The sequence below is a fragment of the Lipophrys pholis genome (genome assembly GCF_963383615.2).
Source record: "Lipophrys pholis genome assembly, chromosome: 22".
Classification (NCBI taxonomy): domain Eukaryota; kingdom Metazoa; phylum Chordata; class Actinopteri; order Blenniiformes; family Blenniidae; genus Lipophrys; species Lipophrys pholis.
This window is the reverse complement of record NC_137644.1, coordinates 3,602,280-3,623,107: the sequence shown is the minus strand read 5'-3', so window position 1 is coordinate 3,623,107 and position 20,828 is coordinate 3,602,280. Positions and strand designations below refer to the sequence as shown.

General features: G+C 44.4%; 1 protein-coding gene across 2 annotated transcripts; it reads right to left on the bottom strand.

Moving 5' to 3' along the window:
* Nucleotides 1–833: 833 nt before the first annotated feature.
* On the bottom strand, nt 834–19,720 carry lemd3 (LEM domain containing 3). 2 transcript variants are annotated; one of them, XM_080492293.1, is made up of 14 exons: nt 18,420–19,720; nt 15,038–15,078; nt 14,635–14,704; nt 8,743–8,816; nt 8,250–8,329; nt 7,991–8,136; nt 6,951–7,052; nt 6,779–6,881; nt 6,192–6,370; nt 3,321–3,402; nt 2,954–3,059; nt 2,798–2,876; nt 2,286–2,456; nt 834–2,109 (listed from the first exon to the last, which is right to left on the bottom strand). In XM_080492293.1, exons 1-13 carry the CDS (start codon nt 19,699–19,701, stop codon nt 2,287–2,289), a joined length of 2,514 nt encoding a protein of 837 aa, XP_080348419.1. In that variant the 5' UTR covers nt 19,702–19,720; the 3' UTR covers nt 834–2,109; nt 2,286. The 2 variants fall into 2 exon arrangements, with proteins under 2 accessions (XP_080348419.1, XP_080348420.1); XM_080492294.1 differs by having other exon boundaries at nt 2,031–2,098; nt 18,420–19,717.
* Nucleotides 19,721–20,828: the final 1,108 nt, after the last annotated feature.

Here is a 20,828-nt window from a genome sequence, read left to right as displayed (position 1 = left end):
TTTGAGAGGTTCCGTACCCACTTCTCATTGGTTTTCCTCTGTATTTGTTTGTTCTGGTTTTTTTTTCCTGTCGATAAGTTTGTTTCATGTTTGGTTGTGGTGATTTTTTGTTTTGGCAAATTCTTCTTCAAAAGTGTGTTTCAGAGGCTTTTCTGTTCCAGTTGGAAATGTTCCTCGAGTTTGTTCACATCCTCCATTATTAAACTATCGATTCTTTCCTCCTGTTTGTTTGCCGTCGTCCTTATTCTCTCTCGGGGCTTTTTTGATTATGTTTTCTGCGTTTCTTGTTCGGATGTTGTTCCAGATGTTGAAGCTTTTCGGTGTTACATCGTCCTCTCTGCACCGGAGGTTGAATTTAAGGTGGTTCCTGAAGCGAGCTCGCTTTTCCTCTCTGTTCGAACTTACGAGGCGTAGCAGGCTGCTCATGTAATCCATTGATCTATTCTTCATAAACACAACTTGATCTATGTGAATAACACCTGGGAAAACATTCTCCAAGCGAGTTGCTAGAACTTTGGTTAATATTTCAGTCGACTGATTAAACTCACAGGCCAATATTTAGGAGGCTGGCGCCACCTTATCCTTTTTAATATGACCGTTATTAATGCCTCATCGAAGGTTGGTGGAAGAGAGTAAAACAAATGCTTCAGTGTGTACTTATAGTACAGGAGCTAATTATACTTCGACAGGGAATCCATCTAATCCGGCAGATTATCTGAATTCTGGGTGATTTGGGATTATACCCAAACTGAATGTGAGATTTAATAACTTGTGTGTGTTTTTAAAAATAACAGTGGAAAGAGAATGATGAAAAATAGAGACGTGTTTTTTTTGTAATATTTATTCTAAAAGGAGGATCGCACAATGTTCAAATGAGATTCTAGTCGGTTTTCCACCTCTTTTTTTTTTTTCCAAAGAACCCCGAACAAACGAATATTTATCCTGAATTAACAGGTTGAATTATTCTCCAACTTCTGAGTATCAAAATGTTCAGTTAACACAGACTGAAGTAGGCGCTCTGTAAAAGTTGGTAAGTTAAACACAAGAAGCGATAATAAAAACTCCTAATAAACCTTTAATTTGAGCAGTTTGTACAAGTGACACATTACATCAGAATGTCTGTCATATTGCCCTCCCCTCCCCATTCATACAATGCAATGGAAATAAAGCTGTATATAATGGTACATATTACAGTTATATCAATGTACAGCGTTTATATGAAATACATCAGAGGGGGAAATGTATTTCAAATGTGAAGCGTGAGCCTGGAGGTGTGCCGTCACAGCCAACATTTCAATTCAGCCCCCTGACAGCCAGAGAGAGCAGAGACATTCTGTTCCACGCGCACAAAAATAAGAGCGAACGACCTGCAAATCCTGCAGCTGCTTGACGCACACGCCATCCTCTGAGGAGAAAAGCCAGTCTGGACGCATGTGTAAAGGTAGTGACAAAACGAGAAACATGGCCTCGGTTCTTTCAAAAATAATAAATAGAAGTTTTTGGTTCGACACCAAAGGAAACTGCTACGAAATACCAAATATGAAGAGTATCCAACAGAACTACAGTGAAGCCTCGGTCACAATTCTATCAAGTCCTCAATCCAGAACCTTCTCCTGGAATGCAGAAAAGCTCAAATTTAAGGCACAGGCGGGTCATCGGGGCTGTGGACGTCTTTAAAATACACACTGCAAACCCTGAACACTGTCTTCTTTCTGTTTACTGCATTCAAAGAAAATACCTGGAAAAACCACTGCTGATATAGAGAGAGCGATAGAGCAGAGAGACAGACGGAGAGAGAGAGAGAGAGACTGATTGGTTTAAAAAGTAGCTCCACCATAACCGTGTGTGTGTGTGTGTGTGTGTGTGTGTGTGTGTGTGTGTGTGTGTGTGTGTGTGTGTGTGTGTGTGTGTGTGTGTGTGTGTGTGTGTGTGTGTGTGTGTGTGTGTGTGTGTGTGGACCACATGTCAGGAGATGGGCGCCACATTGAGGGAGACGTTTGTCTTGGACTCTCTGAAGAAGAACGCTGGCTGCAGGTGACTGAAGGTGTGGAATCTTCGCTGCACGTGGAAACTAAAATAATCCAGGGATGAAGCAGCTCTGAGGCTCAACTGTGGAGAGTGAGCAGAGAAAGAAAAGGTGTTTCAAGTTACTATAAAGACCTCAGACCGGGACACAGTCTTCCTTCTTACAGTGTCGGCGTATGAAAAGAACGAGGATCTTCTTAGAGGAAAGGGTGAAAATGATGAGAATAATCCTCGGCTGTGGTTGGAGGAGCAGCAGTCACCTCACGAGAAACCTGAAGAGCTGCTGGAGCTGAGCTGCTGAGGCTGGATGCTGCTGTTGGTGGAGTCCAGGTGGAGGCTGGAGGCCTTCAGGGGGCTACTGCAACCTTGTGCCTGAGGGAAGCGCTGGTGATACCTGTCCAGGTGGAGGTACTTCACCGTCACCAGTTTACCTGTGGAGCCACGATCAGAGCGTCATGAAGACCCACACAGTAAATCTGCTTTGTTCATCTACTCAGCCTCATCTTAAGCAATGAGAAACCATTAGGTTTGTAATTATAAACTAAATCAGAAAATGATTTTCTGGAAGTAATCACACGATTACAAACAATATTCAACATTTATTCAAAAATACTGCACTAATACAACTGCAGTATGTGATTATAAGCTCCAGTGTTGGGTGTCACACTGTGTGGGCGTGAGTCTTGTTTCTTGGGAACAGGTGAGAGACGGCTCCTCTACCAGGGGTCTGATGAGAAGCTGCTGGCCAGAAGAGGGAGGGAGGGAAACTCACCATCAAACCAGGAGCCGTGAAGCGCCTTGAACGCTTTCCCTGAGTGCTCTGCTGACAAACACTTCACGTACACGCAGCCCTGAGACACAAAGCACACATGACACACGAGCCTCCAGGAATCACACTGCTGCTCTGCACTCCGGCGGCTCGGCGCACCTCTCTCGAGTTCTTGTCCACGGCGATGTGAACGATGCCGGCATTGTCGCTGCACTTCTCCAGGATGGCCTCGTGAATAGCGAGGTCCCAGTTGTCCCCAACCTCCCTGAAGACAGACAAGAGTCAGAGGCCTGAGGCTGCTTCTAGCTCACACACAGACACAGACACAGACACACACCCACACACCCACACCCACACACAGACACACAGACACACACAGACACAGACACACACCCACACACCCACACCCACACACAGACACACAGACACACACACACACAGACACACACACACAGACACACACACACAGACACACAGACACACAGACACACACACACACACACACACACAGGAGGCAGAAACTCACATGACCGGGTCAAACATGTTCCTGATCTTCAGACATGGCGTCAGGCTGTTGGGCGGCGAGTTCCTTCGGTCCAAAGGGAAAGCTGAAGAGGAGCAGAACAAACCTGCTTTGAGTACGTCTGAAGGTTTCCTGTCTAAATAGATAAAACCCCAAAACCTCCACATTGCATCCTGGGATTTATGTCAAGGTGAGACATCGAAGAATCAATGGTGCTGTTACTTAATATTACAACACCCGAGGAAATTGAGTTAAAACAACCGAAAAACAAAAAAAGGAAATGTCTTCCCGCCTAAACTAAATTCTGATTTTGACCATGATAACAACGTTATCAACTATAAAAGGAAACACCACTAAAGTTATTCTCAACTCCAGCTGTGCCAGAGGGAGGAGAGCGATCATTTTACTGTCCTCTGGAATTATCTCGACGTATAGATTTTATACCAGGAGCGCTGCCATCTTTATGAAGGTCATTAGAAATAGCTTAAGCTAACAGATTTTACAAATCGAGCAGAGCATTGCGTACAGCGCCCCCGTCAGGCTCACTGCTTTGAGTTCAGTCAGATTCCTCAGCAGGGCACCAGCGTGGGTCTGCAGCTCACTGCAGTCTGTCAGACCCGACAGGTCAAAGTTCAGAGGGTCGCCATTGGACACGCCTTTTAACGACAGAGTCATAATTCCACAGTGAGTCATCATCACCATGTTTTACACTCACAGCACCACATTTAAGGTTATTACGGTCAAGCAGTTAAAAGTTACTCTGCCAGAAAAAAACAAACATCTAAAATCTACTTCCCATAAAAGGTCTCGCTTCTGTACAGAGAACAAACCAACACACTGAAAACAAGACCATCACCACTCAGTTCCACTAATTGTCAGCCCGCAGCAGCCTGAATCCATCACGCCAAAGTCAGTATGTTGATGTTTTACTGACCGATGTCATCTTGGGAAACCGGGCACAAGGGTTTCTGGGATATCAAAGATGGCGCCACAGCAGCTCAAGCACTAATATCAACATTTCACCGATTTAGCCCCAAAAAATCCAGACTTTCTCAACGAAAGTCTTCAAGCCATGAGAACAGTCCTAAATGTTGTGAAAATGGTCGTTAATCCTTTTTCCAGTTGCAAATTGAGATCGTGCAAGATGGAGCGTACCAACCACCATCTTGTGTTCACGATGCCTCACAATCTTCAGGAGAAACCGTCTTTCCCCGACACCCCCTGAGTAGAACTCTGGTCCAAATCACACGGGGAAATGTGAAAGCGTCCTACAAAGGCCTTTTGTTTTTAACTGTACTTCCTCCAAACGTCCAGTGAGTGGAGACAAAGGATTGTGTGTGTGGAAACGGCACTTGAAGCTCGAAAGTTAGTCTGATAACTTGACGTTCTAATTCAATCTTTGACTTGACTGTCGTTGCTTTGCACTGCAGATTTGGTGGAATTATTTTAAAAGCCGTTTGTAGAGTTTCTGTGTGAGTTTCCTGCCGGCTGGGATCAGCTTACGAGCTGCAGACGAGCGGTGCTCGGTGTTTCTGGAAAGAGGAGTTTGTGTAGTTTCATGTGATATCAACTGCACGCGTGTGCAGTAGCGTTTCTTTCCATGACCAACCAAATTTATAGTTTGGTGATACTTCAACACAAATGTCCCGCCGGTCGTGTCAAACATTGTATTTGTTGAAGACCCATTTGGAGAGTTGTTTTGGAAGCATTAAGGTCTTCAGATCAAAGAAGAAAAACAGATTAGTAACGAACGTAACCAGCACCTTAAAGCACTGCAGCATCTGAAAACAGCTGGAAAGCTCAGCAGTCACATTCTGAAACATCTCAGTCACTGCATGATAGACCTGGGCGATAAATCGAAAATTTGCCGATACCCAAATTTATGGAAAATTACCGACGTCATTTAGCCCATTTCGGTATATTCGGTGTTTAAAGGGGCCGTCCACACGAGCAAGTCATGAACACGGGTCCAAGAGTGGGGAAATTCTAAAACCCCGGCTCGTGGAGTCCAACACCCCTGGGTGTGGACGGCAAAGACGATGATCTGTTGAAAAAAGATAAAGTAATCATCCCCCCCCCCCCCCAATGTCACCTAAAAACCACAACAATCAGGGACTACAAGCTCTGGAGCTGCAGAAGCTGCTGACGACGGGAGCTGCAGGAGGAGCGGCGCCATAGACCTGTAGAACCAGAGCTATATAATGGTTTATGAGCAGGACCCTACTTCTAAATTTCTATGTGGTCTGTCTTCGTCTGCATTTTTGGTGGGCTTGGTGTGCCACAGCGCCCCCAAAGGCCTAGCATGTGTACTACATGCCCTGATGTTTACATGGTATGCAACTTCTTTCACTCGTTATAGAGAACCTGATTACTTCACAACTTGACTGTGGCCATTTTCCAGTAAGCGCTTTGTAATATCCATATTTAGAATTGGTCCATAAGAGATTGTATTTTTAATACTTTGTGTTTGCTGGAAATCCAAGTTATTTTATACTTTTAAATGTACTCAGTCATTCTCATTTCAAGCAATCTGTGCTTATCAGATCTTCAATAAATCTTAACTAAAAGTACTTAATTTGTATTTTTTTCATTTATTTTCAGAGTGTAGTTTTACAATCCTTTAAAGGGCCATAAATAGGTACAGGGGAGTATACTATCAATATAACTGCCACATCTAGTGGCCAAACATTTTATTGCACAGTGGAGTAGTTATCGTCCATTAATCGTTATCGAGGCGAACTGCTCAATATATCGTGATATTGATTTGAGGCCATATCGCCCAGCCCTACTGCATGATAGTCATTTCTACAACATTCAGAGGGTGTGACCTCTGAGCATCATCATCATTTCAGTTTCAGGGTTTCTTTGAGTCACCTTTTCCCTGCCAGACTTTGGAGGGCATCAGCGAGGTCTTCTCAGAAGTGAGAGACGGCTGGATCCACCTCCAGACCATGAAGTCCGCTCCACCGATCCTCTGGGACTCTGTTCGAACCCTGGACTCGTTGGCTGAGAGGAAGCTGACCGCCCGATCCCAAATCTTCTTCATCTTCCTCCTGTAAAAGATCAGAACTGCTCAGCTGTACTTCCAGGGACATGTGTGACAGGACTTGACATTAGACTCAATTAGCTGATGTGAATACACAACCTCTTCAACCAATTTTGAATGTAAAACTCTAAATTCATTGGTTGAGATATAAATATTCCCACTGTCCACCAAATGTGCAGGACCTTAAATATCATCTAAAAGATTTTTGGATAGCAGAGACAAGAAAATTGCAGCACTGGTGACTTTTTCAGCAACAAGAACATATTTGACAGCCCTCATAACTCAAAGCTGATGGTGTTATTCCAACCATAATGAACTCCATCACACAGAGCTTTTCACACAGTATTCCAATAACCTTTGTTTCCACACTGACTACATGCAGTGAATCCTGGAAGTGAACCCGAGAGCCACTCACCGGTCCTGCGGAGGAACCAGCGAGTCTCGGACATGAGGGATAGGCAGGTAGGGCAGCAGGTCCACGTTGTCCTGGCAAGCGTCACTGTGAGTCCTCAAAACATCTGAAGAATGGCAGTTTGCAATGAGTCGGCAGCTCGTAACACCACAGCATCCTGCAGAGGAAAGCTCACCGATGATCCTCTCCACCATGTCGTACATGTTCCTGGTCTCCTCCTCTTCTCTTCTCCAGCGATACTTCATGTAGCGAACCACGCCCCACACAGAGCCCACCACTGCACAGAGGAGAGAGACACACACACTTTTAGAAACTGGACAGCAGGTCAACAGTCAGTCAGTGGGCCAGCAAATAGCGGCCAACGCAGCAAGGCAGACAGCCGATCGTTTCACCTGAGATTCAAACAAACGACTCCTGCCTGTTGTTCAGCTCTGCATTCAGGTCACTATCTTTACATCACTTTGTTAAAACAGCTTCACATTGAACTGAAAGATAAGTGTGAACTAGATTTGAATGGGCTGATAGCTCTGGCAGTGAGAAAGTGAGAAGCACAAAAATCTCCATCAAATGACTAAGAACAACAAAGTGTTCTGCTTGTGGAGTGCTGGCTGAGGCCACCCCGCATGTCTCCAAGTTCTCCATTTGCCCAGAGCCACATATGGGTCGCCCCCACTGACTTACAAAGCTCCTGATCCTGTGGAGGACTCACAACTTACAGCTCTCACAGCAGAAACACATCAGATCTGGACCGAGCCGTGCGAGGGATTTTATATACTTGAGCTAAAAAAAATTAATCATACATGTCACAAGAAATTTCTACAGCTTTAACCGGGTGAAAACAAAACAAATCACACTGTCCATAACTATTCAGAAACTGTCTCAATAAATGGCAAAACCCTTTTTTTCATCACATCCTTAAGCAAATTTGTAATTGCTCACAAGTTTCTGTCTGCAGGAATTTTGACCATTCCTCCTTTGAGATCCTTGAGGTTGGAGGTTTTCTCTGCTGTCACCTGTATCCTGAGCTCTATTGGTTCTCCATGGGGTTTAAATCAGGACTTTGACTTGGCCACTTTATAAAATTAATATTGCGCTAGAACCATTTCTTCACCATCTTGGCTGTATAGAGTATAGTATCGTTTTAAAAGGCGTCAGTACCGCGATACCAATACAGTACCGGTATACCGAACAACCCTACTTCAGAGCTTCACTTACTGGCTGCGATCAGGACCACTCTGCTGATGACAGTCAGGAAGGCGCGGCGGAAACGACATGGGAAGGACATCTTGGGGTGTGTGGACTCCAGACGAGAAATCTCAGACACATCAGTGACTGGATGTTCAGCCTGCTGTCCATAGAGCCTGAGCGCATGACAGACAGACAGAAACACAGACAGACGGACAAACACACATTATTAGGTCCTACTGGCAAAAAACTCTCGAGGAGCCTAAAGATGGAGTCAGCCAGGAGTTACCTGATACCAACGTCCTGGCCCGTCCGGATGATCCACTCCAGTGAAGTCAAAGTGAGATTTTCAAACTTCTCGTTCTGAGCCTGAAAACAAAACGTCATCAGATCTCCTACTCACACAAAAACAATCAAACTGTATTCATACCACATTTTCCAAACAGGAAATATAATTGGACTTATTGGGATGTGCAGCAGAGGAGAGTTTGAAGTAAACTAAGACACCATGATAGGACTCGTTGAGTCATTTTGGACCAGGGAAAGATGCCATTACTTGTTCAAGTTAATCTCCATATTAAGGAGTTATATAAAAGCTGTTTGATTCCCCAGTTACAGTACAGCGTTACAGTACTTTATTGTTCACAGGACATTTACAACATCAGCTCAATCAACACTGTTTGGAAAAATACAGCTTGAAAAAAGACTTGTGCAAGTTGTCCAAAGTACTGAAACAATTCCTGTCCCCGCTATCTGACAGATAAAGCCTGCAGAATACAAACCCGTAAATAAGAAGACGTCTCCTCGATGGACAGACTCCTGTTTGGATGCTGCTTGTCTCCACAGTCATGCTGACCTGTCAAGACAACAGATTCCTGTTAGTGCACACTGCATTCACCTGCTGATGTGCGCCCGCACATTTAAAGTCTGTGCAGAAAGATCAGGAGGATGAAAACCAGCCCGGTCCTTTTCTCTTTCTACTCAATATCTGAATGGAAGGATTGTCTCCACATATGCAAATGATGATGAAGTAAATTGTAGGAGATGTTCACTTTGTTGGTCACTGAATATTCAGATAAACTGAGACATCAGAATTGTTGGGGCAGTTCACAGAATGCTGATGTGGAGCTGAGGATCAGAATCTACTGCTAGAAGAAGTAGAATTCGGTAAGTGAGTGAAGTTTATTCATAAAGCGCTTTTCTCCGATAAAAAAGAAATCACAAAGTGCTGCACATAAAATGGGAGAAATAAAACAGAACATACAAATTTCAGAAAATACAGTAAAAGTGAGAAAAGTATTTAGCCAAAAGCTTTCTTAAATAAAAACGTCTCTGAATCGAGCGTGCAGAGAAAGAGGGGCAAGTCGTTCCATAGCCTGGGGGCTACAGTCTGAAAGGACAAGTCCTTCCCGGGCTTTAAAGCAGGTCTTTGGGACCTTCAGGAGACTCTGGCCTGAAGATCGGAGGTTGCCTCCTGAGGTGTCGGGCCACAGCATGTCGGCAATGTACCGAGGGGCCTGACCATGCAACGCCCAGAAAGTAAGAGTTAATATTTTAAAGTCAATTCGACAGCACATGAAGATTAGATAAAATGGGGGTGATGTGGGCTGTTTTGGGCGAACCTGTCAAAAGTCTTGCAGCTGGGTTTTGTACGACCTGAAGTCTGCCGAGGACGGTCTTACTGAACAAAGTGAAAATGGAATTGCAGTAGTCAAGGCGAGACTAAATGAAAGTTCACGGTCTGGTTTTGACAGCATCCTCCTACTTTAGAGATATTTCTCAGGTGGTATAAAGTAGTTTTTGGTCAGCTGTCGGGAGTGGTCCTCCAAAGACATGGCCTGATCAAACCTAACCCCGAGGTTTCTGAGGCTGGTTCTAACAGTCGAGCCCAGAGCACCAAGGTGGTTTGTGATTAGGGGAATCTTTTTATCAGAGGCAATGATCTGAAATACAGCAAAATGCAGAAGTGGAGGCGACAGTTTACAGACCCTGGCAGAATTTAGGATTTCTTGGCAATTTTTTAGAGAATATGATGGATCACAAAAACCTTTCATTCATGATTAGTCTTTGGATGAAACCATTTATCATCAAATAACCTAGTTTACTCTTTTTTAATCAGAATGACACCAGAAACTACCCCGATCAAAAGTTTACGTAATCTAGTTCCTAATCTAGTATTGGTTTCTTTAACATCGGCTCAAACAGCTTAAAGTGTTTTGTGGATTTTGTTGACGAAACCTTTAATATTCGCAGATCTTAAAGCTGATTGTTCTTATTGGCAAAAAGCCTCCAGTTCCTGTAATTTCTTGGGCTGTCTTGGATTAACAGCATGTTTGAGATCTCAATCATATTGAGGTCAGAAGACTGATGGCCACTCCAGAACCTTCACTGAACTCTGCTGTAGCCAATGATAGTTTGAGTTAACTTTGTGCCGTTATTTACGACTGGTTATTAGCAGTAAACTACTGCAAATAATGGATCAATAATTACAGGTAATAGATTAACTACTTAAGGCTGAAAATCATTACAAATATTTTATTGATTCAAATACATTTTTTATGTATGACTTGATAATGGGGCACCACCCTGGCATCAGAACAAATGACCAAACTATTGGTCTCAGTGGAAAACATTTACTCAAGTTTGTTAACATTTCTTTACATAACATAAGCTCACACTTAAGTAAAAGTGTGAGAAGATGTGAGATCCGAGCACTGACTGTTACAACCAGCAAATGTCACAATAAATACACAATAATCACCAGGAATGCATTCATTCATGGATTCATCTGCAAATCCACACATCTAACAAGCAAACATTGATCTAACACAAAGATCTAATTAAATAAACAACACAAACGATAAACAGAAGCCAGCGTGAGTGGGTGCAAACAAGGGGGCGTGTTTACGGAGAGGCAGACCTTGGATGTGGCGTCTGTCTAAAATGGCTTCCGGTTGTGGGTACTACCGGGATGAAGGCGGACCTTGACTCGTCCAAGAGGACGGCTATGCGGTGAGGGCATGGCAGTGTTGGTTTCTACGCAACACAGGACGCGACTGTCGGCAGTGTGTTTTCACTTTCAGCTCAGTGCCCGTTTGTAATGGCAGGGTGGGTAAAGAGAGTATAAACGAGTTTATACCGTAGTACAACGCAGGCATGTGCGCATGCATGTGCAAGCACGTTTGTGGCTGTGCACCGGTGTCCGTACCGGTGTGCCACGCACAGTGCATGGGTTTTGTGGACATGAGATTAGCTGGCACTGGTATGGCAACTCTCTCATTCAAACATTCCAGGCACGCCAGACCCTGCTGGGTTCACCCTATAGCTGAGAGCTCTACAACACCCACATTACTTGCTATGCAGGGCTGCCATACCAGACATGGGTTAATGTCTGCGTGATTGGGATCAGTATTAAAGTTTCATTTCAACATGGCAGGTGCAGCACAAGAAAATACTCAAGTCACTCACTCAAATGAATATTTGTCTTCTTCCAGTTTATTTATGACAGTTTCATTTCAATTCAATTTTAATGTAATTTAATTTAAACATATGTCTCATGACTGGTAATACACAGAACAGAGACATACATGTACTAAATCAGCGCATGCATGCATAGTGCTAAGCTTGAACTATGACGAGTCTGGACTCAGTCCTGTAGATACTATACGATACCAAAATGCATGCAATACAGGATGAAGTCACTAGTAGGAGTCTTTTTAGACAAAGCAAGTGATCCACCACCATGTTTTAATGTAATCTACAATGATGCATGAATATGAGCTAATAAATCAAGCAGCAGTCTGTTGTATACAGTACATTTACACAGCATCTTGCAGTATTTTGAATCAGGTCATTATACAAATTATAACAACTGGAGAACTATGTGCATAAGCCATTGCCTAAACAAAAGTGCAAAATTTAATTTAACCACACAGCAGAAGGCAGGTGATGGGGGGGGGTGACTCAATTCTGAGCCATTTTTCTAGTTTTTTGCCACCAAAAGGGAAGAAAACTCTAAGATGATGTACCTGCAACACAGGTTGCAGCATTTAAGCATTAAAAAAAAAAAACAATTGTTATTTCTATGATCATGATTTTAATATAACACGAAACAGTTTTTTTTACTTTTAACAAAATGTATTTCACTGGTTGCAGGACTAGTGCAAAGTCTGCAGGACTAGTGAAACCCATGGCTCACTAGTCCGCTCGACAAGTGGCAAAAAACATTAAGATCTATCCCTGCTATTGGTTTCAACATGCGCCGCAGGCTTGGAAAAGGAGACGCAGGGCGCAACTTATTTGTTCTCAGAGAAACGTGCTCCGAGCTCGTCTGAAGCCACCTGCTTCCCAACATTGTTATGTTGGAACATCCAAGTACGTCCCATGCGAGCTTCAGGGCTGAAGAAAGTTTTCCGCCTGAATTTTCTGATAACGTGCGGCATTAATCTTGCTATCAATTTTGACCACGTTTCCTGTTCCTCTGTTGCCGACACATCCCCAACACTGCAGCAATCCACATCAGTTTTTGACAGTAGGAATGGTGTACCTTTCATCGTAGGCTCTGTGACTGCTCTGCCAATGAAACGTCTGTGGTTGTGGCTAAAAAGTGAAATTTTTGGTCTCACCACTTCGAATGCCTTTGTTCCAGAAGTTCTGAGGCTTGTCTTTGTGCTTTGCAAATTGTAAGCAGGATGCTTTGTGGTATTTGTGTAGCAGTGCCTTTTTTCTGGTGACGCCACCATGCAGCCCATTTTTCTTCAAGTGACTCTTTATAGTGGATCTTGAAAAAGCCTCATCACTATTTTTCAGAGTCATGTATTTCAGCTGAAAATATTTGTGTGTTTTTTTTTAATGTCGGTTGATCAACGTCAAACTTCACGTCCGGCCGTCATCACAACCATACAATTACTTTTACTCGTGCTGCCATTTGGAGTTGTGGCAAATACCAATCACGCTATGAAACAGGAAGTGCAAAGTAAATAGCCTGAACGTGGTCTGATCAGCATCAAAGTTCACATATTGCATCAGAGACTGGCCCTCATCACAGATACGCCACAATGACGACCATCAGCCATAGCGCCACCTGCTGGAAACAGGAAGTGGGATGTACATGCTCACATCTGGCTCAAATGTCACACGTTGCATGAGACTCCACATGTGATCACAGTCAAAAGGCAGTTACAGCCACCGGGCATAGCACCAGAGTTGTTGCTATGTGCTAGCTTTAGCTATCTTTATCAGCATATCCAGCAAGTTCTTAATGACATTTTGTGTATTATTGTGATGTTTACCTGTGTACCAGAGTTTTGTATGTGTGTAACAGAGATTTGGTGTCTTCTCTTGGTTTTAGTTTCACTCTTTGACCGTCAGTGACTTATGGCGCGTTTCCACTAATTCCTCCAGAGCCTTAGTTGACTTGACTCTACTCACTATTAAAGTCTTTCCACTACATGTTAGTCCCCACTACCAGGTACTTTTGTGGTACCTGCACAGCCGAGGTTCCAAGCGAGCTAAGGAGAGTAGAAAATGTGACGTTGGCCGACAAAAACCCCGACCAAAATCCGTAGCTGTCCTGACGAATCTCGTTTAACCGAATTTCCATTAAAGTATTGTACGGTTTGTTTGTCTTATTTTAACATCAGCTGCTACTAACAGCTGGTGGTAGAATTCACCAGTTAACAGGGGCACCAGTGAAACCGAAACAGCACGATCGTAACGATCCACATTTTGGAATATTAATAAACGTATAAAAATATATACCATTTAATTTATTATTTGAGCTGATATCCAATACACGTTTGCTCCGCATTATTATCGGGGTCATTACTTGTACACGACAGGGAAAAACTCAGTTGACTCCGCCCGCGCTGTGAAAACAGGAGAAAGGACTGTGGTAACTTCTGATGTGATCTGAGGTGTACCTGTATCTACATAGTGGAAAGGTGGCCCGTGTGCCGTCATCCAGAGACGGAGAATTCACCTTTTGAAGGCAGACGCGAGTCCCAGCCGGTCAGCTCGCGTTAGCCACCAGCTGTTCCTGCAGCTTCAATATTGTGGAAGGTTCAAATCTCATTATAGGAAATAAACCATGATGAGATCCTTCCAATCTTGTTATTCTTTATTACAACCATGAGCTTACAGAGTGAGACGTGGGCAACTCCGCACCCAGATTACAGTCCGGGTGCATTTGTTCTACCGTACCCTCCTTCCCCGACATGTACTGCGGTGGACCGCGGCTATAGAGAGAGCAGTACACATATGTTGACTGATCGGTAGAAAGGACCCGTTCAAGGCTGCTTTGCAGCTTTAATTTAAAAAATTTTAATAGACATGATCGATAGATTAAATTGCTTAATTAAAAAAAAAAAAAAAAAACCTAGATTAATCATTTGAAAAATAATTGATATGTGCAGCCCTATGAAGATTAGCCAAATCTACCATACAAGTAGTAAGAATTAGTTTTGAAGAGCTCTTCAATAGAAAAATGGAAATTTGTCCGTATCAAGAGCTTATTGTGGTATCTCCGGCTCAGCTGAGGACGCGCGTGCCTCCCTGGAGTCGAGGCTCAGTATGTCAGCTTACATAACATGCTGGGATAAATGTTGGCACGGCAAACACCACCGATGAAGCACACTGAATGAAAACTGGAGCCGGGGCAGATTCGGAGCACTTACCAGCGATGAAGGCCAAGTGGTCGTGGAGGTTGAGCAGCAGGGTCAAGATCAAGTCCTTTTCTGTTTTATCCTGGAAACAAACAAGCAGTGAGCACACCACCAACACAACTCTCATTACACCCGAGCGGTTAGTTCATGAGCCTTCAATATGCAGGTAAAGATGACGTTTAACAATAGAATAGAATATCAGGCTACACTGATGTGTTTCTGCCGACCAAAGACCGGTCACACTAGAACTCACCACAGAAACATTGTGCGCTCACACCAGGACATAAAAAAGACAAAATCCCTATTTATGACTGAGTGAAATGTATATAGAGGGGCTCTAGAGTCACTGCAGAGGGAATGTAGAGACATAGGCTGTAGAGCCCTGGGTTAGAGTCAGAGTTCAGTATCTACTTACATAAGAAGCATCAAAGTTTTCACCGAAGGGGTGGCTCTTAACTACAAGAGAAGAGATACAGCGTTAGAAACACAGTCTATTCACAGAGCAAACCAAAGACATCTCAAAACCAGGACAGTGTTATAGTGAGCAGCAGCACTCATGGCACCAACCGACAAAACTCGGTAAACAACGTGTCAAGGAAGAGAGGAAAGTCACATAGCAAATGTGGCTCCACACCGGGGGAAGTTTTCAGCTTCATGAGGACGAGGACAACAAATAAATAACAATCCTGGGATATGAACAAGAACTTTGAGCATTTGTGTGTAATTTTACGACAAACAAATGAAAACAATCATTCTCGCTCATAAGTACGTATTTACTTTTTGTTCCCGATTTTTTATTTTTTTTTTTTTGTTTGGTTTCCGTGATTCAGTTGGATTTTGGCTGTAGGAGAACCGAGGTACGATCCCTGGCCAAACATCTTGTCATGTCTACCGATAGTGACCACTGTAAAAGATAGGAGGCAGACGATTCCATCATTACAAAAGACTTATATGAACAAAAATATAAGGACAAAACCAGGCTTTTAATAATATTTGATCAATCATTGAACAAATCCTTGTGTTCTTTGTTTCTCCTTCAGGTGTGATGCACCTTAACATGTTAGTAGTAAAAGTGTCATTTGGCCCATAATTTTATCCACCGGAGTGACTCTGCTCAGTGGAAACAGACTAATTCATCTCGAGACACATTCAACATTTATTCTGACAAATGGAAATGTTTTCCATTTTTTGGGGGGGAAAGATGTCGGAGTAAACATTAGAAATGTGTATACGTTGAATCAAATATCTCTTTTCAAAACCTGAAAGTTGAACTTTCAATTGACAGTGAAATGTCCATCATCAGCTTGTATTTTTACTTTCTATTTTGTTTGATGCGGAACTAAAACAAATTCAGATTCTACTTTCATTTGTAACGTTGCTGATTCTCAGGACAACATTTCTGCAGCAATCGGTATGTTTTAAACTCACATTCACAGTTTGGATTTGATACTAATGCTACTTTGGGTAGCTTTGATTGAAGCGTCACTGGTCCCTGATCTTGTCTATAAGAGTCTATTCTCATTGTGAATGAATTAGAAAGAGCAGCTAAGTTTATGGAAAGATTAAACATGATGGAAATTTTCCTGGCCAAGCCACAGGCCAGAATGGACCCTCAGACAAGCCGGTTTTGGCCAGCGGGTCACATGTTTAATCAAAGTGAGCATGTGAAATGAAGTTCATGTTAAAGGACACAATCAGGAAAATATAGTGGGAAAGAGCAAGTGTACCTCCTGTGCCCGTATTCACAAAGCATCTTCTGCCACGTTTCCACCGCACAAAAAGTTCAAGGAAGGAAACGGAGCGGTTCGGCAAAGCGGACCTCGACTGAAATGTGGGTGGCGTTCCCACCGCAGAGGGTACGGTTAAAATGTCGGCGGGGTTTAGAGCTCCGCAGATATGTGACGTTGCAACAGTAATCTCAGCCGGGGCGACCGATCTGGACCTTATGAATCCTCTGTTGTTGTTTACATCCTCCACTTTGCACTAGTTTAGTTATTTTATTTAAATTTTTTGGAGCCAGAGCTGCAGCTGCAACTTCCGTGTTGGTTCTGGGAGAGCAAACGCCGCCCCGGCTTTGTGACACCTGAGTGCGCTCCAGTGTCACAAAGCCGGTCGGTGCCTGTGTCGCGCCGCTGGTTGTGATGGCTGCAACTTCCGCATGGAGGCAGAGATCGCGGACGCGATGCCAGGACAGACTCGCGGCTTGGACCAGCGGTATTTTCCGGGAAAATCCAAAATTCTTGCGGTGGAAACCCGAACTGTACTGGACCATACGAGTCCATTCCTGCACTTTTTGTGCGGTGGAAAGGGGTCTTTAGAATCTCTCAGGGAGCTCCTAACTTAGCCTAAAAGTTCCTAGCAAGGAATCTTAGCTTAAAAGTGATTCAGGAAGTTTCTATGGGCAACTCTTAGCAAAGATTCGACAACTTTTATCTTAGTGAGGAGGAGAGGTTGACCCCTTGCTATGTACGATGCAGTCTGCTGAAAGCTGTGATTAGTTGTTAGAGAAAGGAAGACAGAAAAAAACACCTGTGCTCTTTGTAATGAATGGAGAGCAAAATTAATCGATCAAATACTATGGGCTGTAATAAAAATGTGTAATCATGAACATTATTTTATGTCATGATGATGAGACGCAAATCAATTTGATTTGTACACAGCTTAAAAAAGATTGAACTTACCTCGTTCATGTGCAAATTATTATATTGATTTGATTATTATCTTTTCTGTCCATGCTGGGTATTTTTACCACTTCATGTAATTCCTGTGATGTGGGGCTGTGAAAGCCCCGTAGCAGTCAGACTGATCACTCTGCTGACGGAGGGTTGGGACAGACCCCCAGTCATCACCGCTACACTGCTGCATCTTCCCTGTAACCAGGTGTCGAAATGTTGTGATCACCTTCATCTCGGGCGTTATCACGTTGCCTCGCCGTGTGGGAGAAATCAGCTCATCCCTGATGAGGCCGACTACAAACAATATTCTTGCCAGATGGAGCCGGTAGCGTGTCATTAATCGCTGCCGTTAAACATACAGAGAACATCTTACCTTCCGCCGCTGGCCGCTTGTGTGTTCTTCACTTGACGCGTCCCCGAGTCGTTCACAACCGCGCCTACATTTTAACCGTACTTTCTGTGGTGGGACCGCGCCACAGAGTTGGGCCTAGGTGCGTTTTGCTGTACCGTAGCCTCCCGCTCTGGCACGTACTGTGCGGTGGAACCGCGGTTCAGGAGCTACTTTTAGCCTTAGGATGCTTTGTGAATACGGGCACTGGTCCTCAGAAATAGAGAGAAATATTCTAGAGTTTCAAACACACAGCCCGCGCACCAGAACCAGCTTGTCAGAGGGTCCAGTCCGGCAATAAGATCACTTTGCAAGTTGTGAACAACAAAATATATATTTTCACTGAAAGAAAACTTAGTTAGATTTCTCTGTTTAACACCACACAGACTTGGCTGAAGTCGCCGTGGATAAAGTGGGATGAACCTTGAAGAAACACTGTGATGAACAGGCACAAACACAAAGCAAATAAATAACATTTCACTGTATCTGGGGAGAGGGGCGATTAAAGATGTTGAAAATGCACCTATTTTACTTTTAAAATGTCCCCCTATTCAGCTCTTTGTTAAAAAAAAAGGTTATTTTACTGTCATGTTACTGGGTCAGAACTGCTCGCCACATGTGGCCCCTGAAGCAACATGTTATAAAGCTCAGTAACTTTCATATCCCACCAAATCAAAAGGGAAAATTAAGATTCAGGACCTCCCACCATGACAAACCTTGAGTCGGGTACTTACCGACGCCCACCACCTCTGAGGATGCAGAGCCCCTCATCCTCAGGTAGACCAGACCCAGCAGCAGGAAGAAGAGACAGGCAGCAGACAGCAGGACCATGGACAGGTAGTGTGCACTGAAGCTCCCGGAAGAGGCCATCTCTTCCCTCTTGAACTGCTGCAGCAGTTCGTCCTCCGGGGCAGACAGCTTCCTCTTCTGGGGGCCCTGGCTGTGTGAGTGGTTGGGGGTGTGATTGGAGTGGTTGGCCCGGTACGTTTGAGACAGGCTGCTATGATTACAGAAGCGTGGTCTGAGCCCAGAGCTGAACCTGCCGGAGCTCCTCGATGTTCCGTCCTCATGGCCGTCGACATGGTTGTTTTTAGCGGCCTTGCCTCCGTGGTTGTCGGCCAGGGACAAGTAGATGGATTTTCTAGAGAACCTACGGCACCGCGAGCCCCCGTCTTTCTTTCCCTCCTCTTCCTCCTCGTTCTCACCTCGGTTTACCAACATATTCAGTTCTCCTGACGGCGGCACCTCGCCGCTCTTCTCTCGACCTCTTCCGTACAGAGAAGCTCCGCGACGCTCCGACCTGGGCCCCTCTTCAGAGCCGAGGCCCCCGACGTTTTCCTCGTCCGAGTCGGAGTAATCCCCCGCTAGTTTGCTGCTCTTGAGGCGGGATGTCGCTCGGCCGTTTAACGAGCGAGAGTTCTTCCCCGGTTCTCGCTCGCAATCGTCCTCATCGGCGGATTCATCGTAATACCGTCCCCCGGCGTCAGAACCGGACGTGGCACTCACTCCCCAGCCCAGGGAGACGCGTCTCTGTCCGGCCGAAGCCAGAGAAGAACTGCGGCTTAATGAAGTCCCGACGCCTCCCGGACTCTTTACAGGCGCGCTATGCGAAGCAGCGGGGCTTATCTTGGCTTGTTGTTGAGCCACGGAACTCCGGTACGCCCTGACGCTGTGATCCAGGTCTTTTCTTCTCAGTGGAGTTTCAGCGTCAGATTCGTCAGAGCTGAAGCCGAGGACGGTGGACTTCTGCCCGGGTCTCCTGCCCGTGCCCAGGTGCGTGACGTCAGGACTCCCGGGCCTAAATGCCGCCGTGCCGCCGCCAGCAGCGCCGCCAGAGGAGGCCCCGCTACTGCGGGTCTTACCGGCTCTGGAGCCTCGCTGTTGTTGCTCTTCGCGGAGCTTCTTGAGTTTTTTCAGATATACCGGCCGTGTGTTCTCGGTTACCGGTCCAGGAGTGAAGCCGAGCCGTTTCAACTCAGAGAAAATCTCCTCATCCGTTAACTGCGTCGACGCCATCTTGAAAAAACGTCGAGAGAAAGCCGTGAGACGGAAGTGACGTCGGTGTAAAGTGGCAGCGATGTTCAAGAGCAAAACGTTGATGTTTACTAACGTTAAACACTATTAAACAACAGTGTCAAACAGCAGTTTTAAACGAAAGTGTGAAACAACAGTGTGACACAACAGTGCTTTTATTTTAAATTTATCCTGAATTCTGAGGGGAAAAATACATAGTTTAGAGAACAGTTGTTCCACTTTTAATCAAGTAATAGTTTTCCCCAATGTTACAGAAGTTCAATGTATTAATTTATAAACACGGCATGTAGATGTAAACAAACATGTTGCCACATATCAACCCCGGGCCTCAGATGCACTTCTTACCGGGATAAATCACCCAGGTACTCTGGTGTTTAAACACCGGAGCAGAGAAGGAAGGCGCCGTCCACTGACCATAATGTATTGATGTTTGTGCCTCACGGACATCCGTAGTTGGAGTACGCAAAATGCGTAAGTGTTACGTTGGTTAGTTCAAGAATACACTGAGTGAACGCAGTCTGATGTTAACGTTACGAGCCGAGTGAAGTGGATGTTTTGTCAAGATACAAGCCTCCAGAGTCGTCAGTGCAACGCAGAACTTTTGTAAAAAGACCTTTTTATTTTTGCAATATCCTGATTGGTGCACGGATTGTCTCGTCCACTTCGAATACGAGAGCGGAGTGGAGACGGAGTAGAATAATAATGTTTTTCTTTTTTCTCTAACAATCACCAACAATTTCAAATTCACACAAAACATGGCAACAACCTTGAATTCTTTTGACGAGAATTTGTCTGTTTGTTTGTTCAAAGTTTGAAGGATGTTTTTGTCCTTGTTCTTGACTTGTTCCGAGTCTGTTTCGCTCCATGAGGGTTTTATCTGTAATGAGGTTAATAACAATGGTCATGTCTGACAGAACTGCAGAAACATGAATTTATGGAACGCAAGTCTACTCTGGCTTCACAGTGATGAATTAATATTCCAACACAAAATACATTCACATGGTGGAAACAGCCTTTAAAACAACTTGATGGAAAAGAAGTGCATTGAGAAATAATAAAGGGAAACTGAGTGATCACAGTGCCGTGCAGGTCCGCTTATATTGCCCAAT